The 12,566-nt window shown below is 40.8% G+C and overlaps 1 protein-coding gene across 2 annotated transcripts in view; it reads right to left on the bottom strand.

Moving 5' to 3' along the window:
- The window catches only part of MTA3 (metastasis associated 1 family member 3), a 525,799-nt gene that overhangs the window by 143,692 nt on the left and 369,541 nt on the right, over positions 1–12,566 (bottom strand). For both annotated transcript variants that reach the window (XM_029593316.1, XM_029593317.1), the window contains exon 17: positions 5,158–5,189. In XM_029593316.1, coding sequence (XP_029449176.1) covers positions 5,158–5,189 — 32 coding nt within the window. The remainder of the gene's footprint in view (positions 1–5,157; positions 5,190–12,566) is intronic.

Raw genomic sequence — 12,566 nt, 5'->3', positions numbered from 1 at the left:
GAAATCTCCATGTCCATGATTAACAGCCAATTAGAGAGGATGATGGAGGAAGCAGAGGAAAGGAAAGACATTGCATCTCATTTACATGAAAACCAGGAGACAATCACTGCTAAAAGCACAAAGCACACCCATCCATGAGCCCCCATCAATACCAGTTGCAGAACCAAAATGCAGTCCTAGAATCACTAGAGTAAAATACCACAACAAAAATGAGTAGTGCTGAATCTGTTGATCACTCTCGTTTACAGAGACACACATCTAATGACCAGACATGCTGTCCAGGGCAGTGCGCTGCCTGCCAGAAGCCCAAATCCAAAACATAAATGAAATGTGTTCAAAATTCATCAGGCCCCTTGACAACTAATCCAAGCAGCTTATTCTATAGGCAATTATACAGCAAAGTATGATCCTAAACAGATTAAATGGGAATATATGGAACTGGAAGTATAGATGAAAGAGGCAGGAGTACAGGTGTTTTCCCCTGTCCTTCCAGACAAGGTAAAGGCATGAGGAAAGGCAGCTCATCATGGAGACAAACATATAGCACCTTCTAGAATATCATAATCAAAATTTGACATAAACTTGACTACTATTTTTTAAATCCAAATAAAGCATATAGCAACAGAAAGCTACTACAAATTGGTACAAAATGGCATTGGGTAAAGCACTAGTTACAGCAAACTATTTTAAAGATTAGAAAAACAGGCATCCAGCAAAGTTACAAAGACTTTTCATATCAAAGGCAAAAATACCACTAGATATAAATGTATTTGAGAAGAGAACTGCAGTTGCTCTACTTAACTAAGGTCTAAAGTGTTGAGAGTGGCAGTATGCAGCGGCAGCTTAAGGAAATCTGCTGCCTGAGGTGAAGGATGAAATGGTGCCCCCCCCCCCCCCCATGGCCCGGTGCAGGTGAAATCACTGAGGGCCAGGGCAGGGGGAAGGCAATGGAGCATGAAGTGACTTGTCCAAGGTCACAAGGAATGACAATAGGATTTGAACCCTGGCTTCCCTTGTTTGCTGCCCACTGCTCTAACCACTCAGTTTTTGGGCCTGTGATTTATTTTTGTTTTCAGTTTTCAGTGTCGGTACTAGGGGGCACTAGGGGGCGCTGGAGAAATGTTTAATGGGGCGGAGCAGCCTTTGGCCACCTCATCCCCTGGGTCTAGAAATAGGACTCCTCCATTCCCTATTGCCTGCCTCCCACCATTCTCCAGGATCTGCCCCCTGGGGGTGTGAGAGGTTGGTGAATGGTGGGAGCCTGTGTGTCTGACACTCTCTCTCTCTTAGGGCTGAAACAAGGGTATTAGATGCCCTAGACAAACCTTACAGCCTTTCATTCCCCCTTCACTTCCCTCCTCACATAATTAAAACTTATGCATTCTTTTCCATTTTAAAATGTATTAACTTCCCCAACCTAAAAAGGCAGATTGCATATGGAAAATAGACATTCAAAAAAGTACGAACTTCTGAAGTAAAAATATCACTTACAACATATATATTATACAGACATACACTACAGAAAAACACACTTTCAATAATAATAGTTTAATAGACTTAATAAACTACTTTTCTCATAGTAATCAAGATGGTTTACTGGATCCCATATGGTACTAGGCCTATGGTAAAGTGCACTGCGTGTGGACTTGGCCCACAGAAAGCCAGGAATAAACAAATATAATTCCAATATAGTAAGCCTTCTATACCATAATTGCTAGCACGCAAGCTATGAAAAAGCCATATTGCAAATATTACATCAGGCCCTAAACACCAATATACCTCTCCTACTAGGAAAACAGATTCAAGCCAGGTTGTAAATCCCTACACAGAAACTACCTGCTGGCAGACTACCTAAAGCCTCAGTCACACAAGCAGATAGACTCTCACCAAATACAGAATAAATGGATCATAAAATATAAATTGAAACGTGCAGACAAAAACTGGCTTCTTGTGATTTCCAATGCAAACACGATCAAGAAATATAGAATATTAAACATACCAATAACAAGAATGTCAAATCTACTGATAATTTCAGCCAATTAAAAACGCGTATAAAAATGTTTAAAATATTACCAAACACTAATAAAATATTTAAAAACAGCAGATACATCACATTCAATAATTAAAACTAACAGTCCTCCTGAGATTGTCATAGATTGGAAGAGGGTGCACAAACTTTAACCTCTCTCACATACATATATACAGGTACTTGCACACACGTGTGCAGGCACTCTCTCATAGACATACACATACACATATACACACATCTACTCTCATACCCCCCACCACGCTATCATATATACACACACCATACCACCCTCTCCATACACACACATACCACCCTCTCATATACATACAATCACACCACCCTTTCATACACACCCTCATCCACACATACACACCCCTCCTCATCTACCCACCCATACATACGCATACCCTTACCCACCCACCCTCTCATATACACACACAGGCTCTCATTCCCTTCCAACACACACAAGCAGAACCCATCTAACCAGGCAGGTAAGTCATTCACCTGCACACACATACACAGGCAGTCAACCACACACACCCATAGCACCTAGACCTTTTTTTCAGTTGCCAATAGGATGGGGTCCACTGTCAGCCACCGCATCCTCCTCTTCTCTTAGGTTTACCAGTTGTGGGGTGGGTGGCAGCAGGAATCGTGTTTATCCTGATGTCATCTCCTGCTGCTGGGGGGCCAGTCTCGAGGTAAAAGCTGAGAGATTGGCCTGCGGCAGCAGGAGATGATTCAGGATAAATGCGACTCCTGCTGCCCGGGCTTAGGACGTGTGTTGCCACTGAGCGGATTGGGCAGGGGGGTTTGGTTTATCCCTGCCCAATCCGATGTTTGACTCTAGAGGCAGGGTGAGGTGGCGGCTGCGGTAGAGGTGTTTTGGAGGGGCACTTTTTTCCACTACAAAATTCTGCTGCCTGAGGCTACACCTCACCCTGCCATATGATAAAACTGCCCCTGCAGTATGCACTCCCTCCTTAAATATATATATTTATTTATTTTTTAAAATTTATTTTATATTTAGTTCACACCTTTTTATTTGTACTTCAAGGCGCATTACATTCAGGTACAGCAGGCATTTTCCTTGTCATTCAGAGGGTTTACAATCTAAGGGGAAGATTTACTAAACTGCACTATTTTTCTCACAGGGAAATATACTGAGGGATTCACTACCCTGCAATACCAAGTACTGTATGTTAGTGAATCCCGCAATATTTTTCTCTGTGAGTAAAATACTGCAGGAAAAACTACCACAACACCACACAATGGCAGCTCAACCTCTCAGAGCCGCCATCTTTTAAAGTGGTCATGTGGCCTCCCAGAGTCCCCTTCCTCAAGGAGAAGTGCTCATATCCCTGGGAATCTAGGGAGACCCCCTTTTCCATCAACCTGCTGCATCCTGAAACAGCAAAAGCATAAAAATAAAAATCCATGTCCGTACTCCGTCCCCGTTGTCAAAAAAGTGACACCTGACTATCATCTTAATATCCCTAATTGTCCGGTGGTGCCCAGAGCACCAACTAGTACTCCAGCTCTGGTGGCACTATTTTTAAAATACGTCAGCCAGTCTTAGACGAACCATTGCCCCATCATTAAGAATTTCAAATTCCATGGATTACTGTGGTTTAGTAAATGATCCCCTAGTTTGTATCCAAGGCAATATAGTGGGTCAAGCGACTGGCCCAAGATCACAACAAGCATCAGTGGGAGAAGCAGGATTTGAACCCTGTCTTCCCTGCTTCTCAGTCTGCTGCTCTAACCACTAGGTAACTCCTCTACAGTATCCTAAGCCAACTCCACTGCACCAACTAAATAAATTGAAGGGTATTATACGAGACAGTAATAAAAAAATCAAATGTCTTGATCTAAGTAGGGAACCAGTCCTGTGTTTGAAACAATGGATGGACTAACAGCCACGGCCATCCTCTCCTTCAATTTGCGGATTCTTTTTTTGCATTTGCAAATACAAAAGGGATAAATGACATGATTTGGTTTAAATTTGGAATGCAGATAATAATAATGGAATTTGGACAGACTGTAAATTAACAGATAAATCTGAAACACATGCAGCATTATTTAAATATCCAAACCATAAGAACATAAGAAGTTGCCTTACTGGGTCAGACTGAGGGTCCATCAAGCCCAGCATCCTGTTTCCAACAGTGGCCAATCCAGGATACAATCCAAGATGCAAGTATCCAAACATTAAATAGATCCCAAGCTACTGATGCCAATAATAAGCAGTGGCTATTCTCTAAGTCAACATTATTAATAGCAGTTTGTGGACTTCTCCTCTAGTAACTTTTCCAAACCACTTTTAAATCCAGCTTCACTAACTACCTTAACCACATCCTCTGGCAATGAGTGAAAAAGAAGTTTCTCCTATTTGTTTTAAATGTGCTACTTGCCAGCTTAGTGGAGTTCCTTCTAGTCCTTGTATTATCTAAAAGAGTAAATAACTGATTAACATTCACCTTTTCAAGTCCTTTCATGATTTTATAGACCTCTATCATATCTCCCTCTCGGCCATCTCTTCTCCAAACAGCCCTAACCTCTTTAGCCTTTCTTCATAGAGGAGCTGTTCCATGCCCTTTATTATTTTGGTTGCCAGACTAGATCTGCACAAAGTATTCAAGGTGTGGTCTCATCATGGAGCAATACAGAAGCATTATGACATCCTCCATTTTATTCACCATTCCCTTCCTAATAATTGTTTGCTTTTTTGATCGCCGCAGCACACTGAACCGATTTCATTCAACTTGAAATTTTATACTTGCATGATCTGGATCCTTTTGACACAATTTGGATGTGAATATTTCCAGATTTGCAGTTATATCTGAATTATTTGAGATTCATACAACCTTAAAACATGAATCATTCAAATTTGTAGATATTCACATAAATCCACATTTATAAATAACTATGAATTTGAGTTGAAACAGGCTGCACCTAATGCCAAATTGACAGACTAAATTCAAAGCAGATATTTTAAAATAAAAAATCTGGATTCAAACCAGGTCCAGGGAGCTTTGCTTGTCACTGGCTCATGCACAGTAATCAGGTCACAACATCTGAAAATTAAAAAGGTATCATAAAACAGTATGAAATTCCTTGACACTTACCATTATCGCCCCCTGTGTATGACTTGAGTGGTCTGAAAAACAACACATTCAATTAGCACTTTTTAAAACATTTTTAATTTATATTATTATTGTTTGTAATGCTTAAAGTTTCTATATTTGGTTTCTATTGAAAGTAATTTGTTTCTGGCTAAAAATTCTGATTAATGGGGGCACTTTTCAAACTGCAAAGTCCACAGGTATTTTTTTGTTACTGGTGGTCTTCGCACTTATTTTCAAAGTGAAAGTACTAAGAAGTTATATCTAATTGAAAAAATGAGAAAATTAGATATTTGGTCTCTTTAGTTATTGTTTGGGAACAAATAATTTTGGTATATTTAACTTAATGATTTGGACATTGACAGCACTTAAGAATCATCACTTTAGAGCCACAGTCTGTCAGTACTGAAGTTTCTCACACTGGATGACAAAACAGCAATAAAGATTGATTTGAACTTGGCTGACCCAATGGCTCAGGTGATATGAGGAATCGGGGTCTGAACTTGGTCTCAATGAGCAGATGGTGTATTCAGATCCAAGGATGGAGTAAAAATGGCTGCTATGGTAGCCCCTGCTGGCTAACAAGTGATATACTAAAAGTTTGTGCTGCCTAAAAGGCAATGGCTGCTCATCCACTGTAAGATGGATACTTGGAACAAAGAATTTCTTGGGCTGCTCTATAAACAGTCCAAATATCACAGAAGGCAGCAAGCATCTCCACTGATTTTCATTCCTCCCATGTGAACATATTTTAAAAATAAATGACCTAATGATTTGACTCTTCCTATACTCATGAAAGTTACATGACAGCAAGGTTTCATGAAAGAAAGGTTGTCCTGTGCATTAATTCTACAGGTCCTCCAGCACTTCTTTGGCTTACATGTTACAAAACCAGTCATAAGTAGAAGACCAATTTTTGCTTAGAGATCTGTACCATTCAAGCTGCTTCCAAATCTTGGTGTTGTCAGGATGGCTGCCATTTTACAGAGAGTCAGATTTGGGACTCTGGCACCCATAAGCACTCTTGTCGGGGGGGGGGGGGGGGGGGGGGAGGGACCTGAGCACTGGAAAGCAGGGGTGGATTCCCCCAGGTGCCCCTTGCCTGGTCCTCTTGGCCTTCCACTCCTCCCCTCCATCTAGCCTGATGCAGTTATGGAAAGAAATTAGCATGGCATCTTGGAGCTGGTGCATGCTCACAGGCCCTGTGGTGGCCCCACCTCCTTCTCTGCAAACCCATTGGGGGGCGTGGCCAACACAAAACTTATAGCGCACCTATTTACAGGTACCGAGCTAACTTCGTTTTATTGCTGCCTCAGGCAGAGAAATGGAGGGGAAGGAAGAATGCCTCCACCATCTGCATGCTTCCTGGCATCCTTCAAACTCTGGGCCAGCACTAAATATGAGATCAGCATACCTGGGAACTTTTTAAGTTTGATCACCCTAAGATTGCTGTAGATTAGTTGGGTGTGGGGTCGGGGAAAGGTGCAGCAAATCTACACTCTCTCTTCTTCCTTCCCCTTCCCCCCCTTCTAAGGATGACCTCAATAGTTTCTCTTTCCCCAGACATGACACCAGTATTCTTTGCCTATACCCCTCCCTGACCTTCTCCTCTCCCACCTCCTATAAATTACTGACAGCATTATGGATTATGCTTGGGGGTGTCTCCTTCCTCCTTCCCCACTCTGCTTTCAGCTGAATCCAAAGTCCTGGTATTGTAGAGAGCTACAGGCTCAGTTGTGCCTGCTCCAGTTCCTCCTTGTTTCTCCAAACATGCTACCTTCAGTGTCTGTTCTAGCCTCACTCCCTCCCCTACTGTAAGGATAGGAGAGGAGTGGGGGAGAGACTGGAGTAGACACTGTAGAGCAAAAAACAATTGCTATGTTCCATACTCCAATCCCTCTCCCACCTATTCCCTACATGCTGCCTAAAAGAGAAGTTGGAGCAGTAAACAAAAGGCATTGCGATTAGATGGTGCTTTCAAAATTTGGTGCCAGAAGCAACTAACTACATTGCCGATGCATAAATACAGGCCTGATTCCACAATTAGTACATATGTTCAGCCTCTCTATTTGTCTCTTGTAAGACTGTGGAGAGAATAGGTATTGACACAACTAGTCTGGGTGACATAGGGATGAGATGTGGCCTGCCATCCTGGAAATAGAAAAGTCACCAAAAGGTTACCTGATATATGTCTTGCAAAAGGAGAAGTTAGGTCTTATTTGATAATTTCTTTTCCTTGAGTCCAGCCAGACCTGCCAAACGCATAGATTATGTCCACCAACTAGCAGATGGAGGCAGATTAACAGGCTTGCTGATGCTACTTTATATAGGCTTCTATGCTGCCCTCAGCCTGCCAGAATCCTCCAACAAGTTAAGAATAACATGCTAAAAGCAACATCCCACCTCCCCCAAACCAGAGGATTTCCAAGAAAAATAGCAAACGAACATACTAATAAAACAAGACAATTAGGATAAACCAAATAGATTAATATCCCCTTACCTTATCCACTGAAGGATTGATTAAAATTATATATACACTTTCTGAAAAGAAATAACTGTAAAATATCACTTTTGGCAGATAAAGGAGAGCCCTGGACTGGTCTGGCGGAACTCAAGGAAAGGAAATTGTCAGGTAAGGACTACTTTCTCCTTCCTCTTCAGCCAGCCAGACAAGTCCAAACATATGGGATGTATCCAAGCTATATCTCGAGTAGGCAAGACACTGTCAAACCCACTCTAAAGACCTCCATACCAAAGGATGCTTCCTTCCTGATTTGATCATCGAGACAATAAAATATCGCAAAAGACGATCAGGTCAACACTTTGTAACTCTTCAATGGAGAAACCAACCAAAGCTTGCGACCTGTTTGGGAGTGGTAGTTCTCTATGTAGGCCACACTTAGACTTCTTTAAATCAGCATGCCTATGAAGCTTTCATAGCCATGTTTCTCTTAAATGTCCCGGCATGAAGGACAAAGATGATCCGATCCCTTAAACCATTCATGACCTTAATTTCACAACAAAACATTCTGTATATCCAAGGAATGGGGCAGCTAATACACATCCCCACACAATTCTCTATAGAAGAAAAAAAGATACACTAACTAAGATGAAAAAGCAAATCACCTTCAGAAGGAATGCCAAATTTGTACAAATCTGTACTATTTCCTTCAAGAGACCAAGACAGACTCCTTATCTGAATAAGCTTACAGCTCAGAAATTCACCCAATAGATTGCCACTAGCAACTCTGCCAAAAACATTTTTTTTTTTAAAGGGCTCAAAAGGAGTACCTACCAGAAAAGATATCACTACATTCATACTCCAAGACAAGACCAGTCCTTTTATTAGTGGTCTATGTGCTTTTCACCTTATAGGGAATGAGAAAAGTCCATATGAAAGGCTAAAGGCATACCTTGAACAAAACCACTGACATACACAATTGCCACTATTTGCACTTACAAGAAATTGAGAATTAGAACTTTATCCAAGCTCCTTACAAGAAAACTGCCAAATAGAAGGTATCAAATTCCCTCTAGGAAAAACCCTGTTTAGCAGTGCACCAATTTTCAAAAATCTGCCAAATCCTGATATAAAGCATGCATATAGAACTTTCCCGAGAAGGCAACAAAGTATCCACTATCTCTCGAAAATATGCTTTCTTACATAAACAAGACCTCTCCAACGGTTCTCACTGTCGAGGTCCAGAACGATGCCACTTGAACTTTCTCCCCCAGGTATGTGAGATGCCAATAGATTCTTAGATATTTCTCCTTTCAGATTATACATGATTATCACCTGTGCTGACATCAAAGAGCTCCTTGAGTAATCACATAGCCACTATTAAGGCACTGTCTGACAAAAACTAGACTGCTTGATTTTGAAGAACCAGTGCCAAATGAAGCAATGTCAACCAAACTGCTCTGGTTACCAATCAGATTGGTCACCTGACCTCTACTGCTGACCAAATCTCCTGCAAAAAAAAAAAAAAAGCCCTTGACAATGTGCTCCCCTACCTATGAGGTTGATATCTGTCGCCACTAAAAAAGGAGGCTGCAGATCTACTCCTTTCTACAGTTTTGACTTAAAATATGGTGACAGTATTTCTCCATATTTAATATAATTACACTGGCTTCCAATAAAGTAGGTATCTTTGGTACATAAATCTTTGTATGCGGATTCCTTTTGTTTAAAGAAATATATAATCCATGATGTACCTACTCGCCCACAGCGTTCTGGTGCTCAGCATTTATTTGTCCCATCTGGCATTCACTCTAAAGTCTTTTCTGTCTTGGGTCCTGAATTGTGGAATACTATACTGAATGAGCTTTGTGTTACTACTAATTATATGACATTTTGAAAGGCATTGAAAATGTATTTGTTCTCTGAAGCTTTTAAATAATGTTTATATGTTATTTTATTGTACTGTATGTTTTATTGTGTATTTTGGTTGTAATCCGCATTGATGCTTTGTGAATTGCAGACTATAAATCTGTGAAATAAATAAATAAATATTAAATGAATTCCTGCTTGATCTGGGACCGAGAACCCGACTGAATATTTTAATGACTAAGGATCTCACCTGGAAGCAGAGTTCTCTGCAAGGGCCTCATGAGAGCTCTTGTCCATTGAACCAATTCTAAAGGTTTCCACCATGAACCTCGAAACCTGAAGATAACTCCAGATGGAGGATTTCCTGATGCCCTTCAAGAAACGCAACTGTGCTTGCAGCCTTTGAGTCTTCTGTACCATCAACACTGTACTCATTTTGACACTAATTGGTGTCAAAATGAGCCCTCAATTAGTGTCAAAATGAGCCCTCAAATCAACTAACCTTATTGGTAATTAACTCATTCTCTTGGGTTGACTTTGACCTAACCAATGATCCAGACAAGGATGAACCAGGAGGCTTTCTAATGTAAGAATGTTCCAGGTGCAGTGGTCAACCAAAAGTGAGGATCTGAAATAAAAAATAATCCCTCAGCACTGTGAAATGGAGAAACATCTGAAGGTCCTCTCAGAAAGGAATATGTCAATATGGATCTGTTAAACCCAGGTACTAATACATTTGTCCCACCTCACAGTTAAAAGAGCTTCAACTGGTCTTGAAGCAGTGGTGTGCTAAAGTGAAAGGTAGGAATTTGATCTCTGAGCCACCCGATGGATTTATTATAACAGTCTCCATAACCGATATAGAGACCCCAATTGTGAAGTGAGGGACCTTAAAAAATGTGATGTCTTACATTAGATTCAAAATAGCTCGAAAGGTTTATTTTTATTTTTTGAAAACCACTTAATAGATGGAATACCAACATCAAACCCCACTGTGCCGGAGGCACTGAAATACTACTCCGATGTCTAGTAGACCATCGAATGCAACCTGAAATGCCTCTTGCATCAGCGAGAAAAGACATGGAGAACCCATAAAACTGTTTAGGTTCAGACAGACTAAGATGTAGCCATTCTGAATAGCATGTAAGATCCACTGGTCTGTCATAACCTGAGCCCATTTCTGAAGAAATTCTGATAACAGTCTGCTTATCTTGTGTTCCAGAGACTAGATTCCTACTTCTTCACTGGGAGCTTCAGAAAGTCCTGTAATTCCTGAACTCTCAACAATTTCCTCTCTCTTAGAACTTCAAAAGGACTGAAATCTACCATATGACCCAGACCTTTGACATCTCGAAGGCTTCTAGAATGCAACTGCCTAGATGATCCATGCTGTTCATTCTATGGAAACCTGGGAACTTTATATTCCCCCCAGGCTGTGACCTTCTTCTCTAGGTTCTCACTAAATAGAAGTCTGCCCTTGAAAGGAAGCTTGATAAGCTGACTCATAAGTACAAAAGTACATAAGATTTGTCATACTGGGTAAGACCAAAAGGTTCATCAAGCCTAGTATTCGGTTACCAACAGTGGCTAATCTAGGTCATAAGCGCCTGGCAGAATCCCAAGAAGTAGGTCCTATGTTGTTTATCCCAAGAATAAGAAAATTTCAACAAATCCACCTTAATAATGGTTTATGGACTTTTTCCTCCAGAAACGTGTCCAAACTTGTATCTGAAACCTGATAAGAACTCAGAGGGAACGCCATTGCTTTCACAAGCTTTTGTATTGTATAAGGAGAGACAGCAAGAAAGAGAGAGGGAGAGTGAGCCCCGGATGTGATGGTAAGGCTGATCCTTTGGAAATGTAAGCTTTTTATATCTATGTAGCAATTGTTATTATCTACCATTACTTTTCTATACAATCTGATTTTATTTGTTCTATCCTCCTATTGCTCAAATAAACTTACTTTCTTACCTGGAACCGTGATGTACATAAGAACATAAGAAAATGCCATATTGGGTCAGACCAAGGGTCCATCAAGCCCAGCATACTGTTTCCAACAGTGGCCAATCCAGGCCAAAAGAACCTGGCAAGTACCCAAAAACTAAGTCTGTTCCATGGCAGTGGCTATTCTCTAAGTGAACTTAATAGCAGGTATTGAATCAGAGTTTGTGTGTGGCTCTGTGTGAAGGGGATAAGCCCCTGGGTTCAAGCCCCCAGGTATAATCCAGTAACTGTGTGTGTTTATATGAGACTAGCCCCCCAGGTCAGAGCCCATGGGCAGGATACCAGTGTACATGGTCTGAACCTGTAACAGTGTATAAGCATCCTTAAGATCCAGGATCATCAGTCAATTGATTTCTAGGTTTGATATGATGGTGCATAATGAATTCATCTTGAACCTTTCTCTTTTAAGATATTTGTTCAAGCTTCTCAATTCCAGAATAGCACAAAGGCCTCCTGATTTTTTTCAAGATAATGAAATATTCTGAAGTAAAATTCCTTGTCCCTTTTCATTATTGGGAACGTCTCTATCACATTGGTTGCCAATGAGGCTAGCTCCTGTTGCAGGATCTGAAGTTTCTCTGGGGGAATTGAATGAGAGTTTTGAGGAGTGAGGGGAGGAAGATTTTGAAAGTTTAGGCAATAGCCCTTCAGGATTATTTTCAGAACCTATTGGTCTGAAGTGATGAGAAACCAAGGGGGAGTGGAGTATGGATGAAAAAAAAATGGAAGAGTCGCATAATAGGGCACAGATGAGAAGTTCCATAGTCAAAAATTATATCCTGCTTTTTGAGTGGTTTGCTAAATATATCTTATTGTGTCCTTTCTTTTTGACGTAATCTGTCCTGCTTCTGCTGTTATTGCTGCAAACATTGCCTGTGATACGAGAATGATTAGTACATTCTACGCAGGTAACAGTATTGTCATCTGTAAAATTGTGGTAGGAGCTTCCATTAAGTAGACTATTGTTCAGAAGTAGCTGCAAATAATTTTTGGAGGGTTGAGCAGTGATCATTTATAAGGTCGACCATTTCCTTTACTTTGTTCCTAAAAAAGTTGTGTCTCGAACATGGGGCATCTG

This window comes from Rhinatrema bivittatum, chromosome 3, assembly GCF_901001135.1.
Source record: "Rhinatrema bivittatum chromosome 3, aRhiBiv1.1, whole genome shotgun sequence".
In the NCBI taxonomy this organism is placed as follows: Eukaryota; Metazoa; Chordata; class Amphibia; order Gymnophiona; family Rhinatrematidae; genus Rhinatrema; species Rhinatrema bivittatum.
Note: the sequence above shows the minus strand (reverse complement) of the source record. Positions and strands in the feature narration are given on the sequence as shown.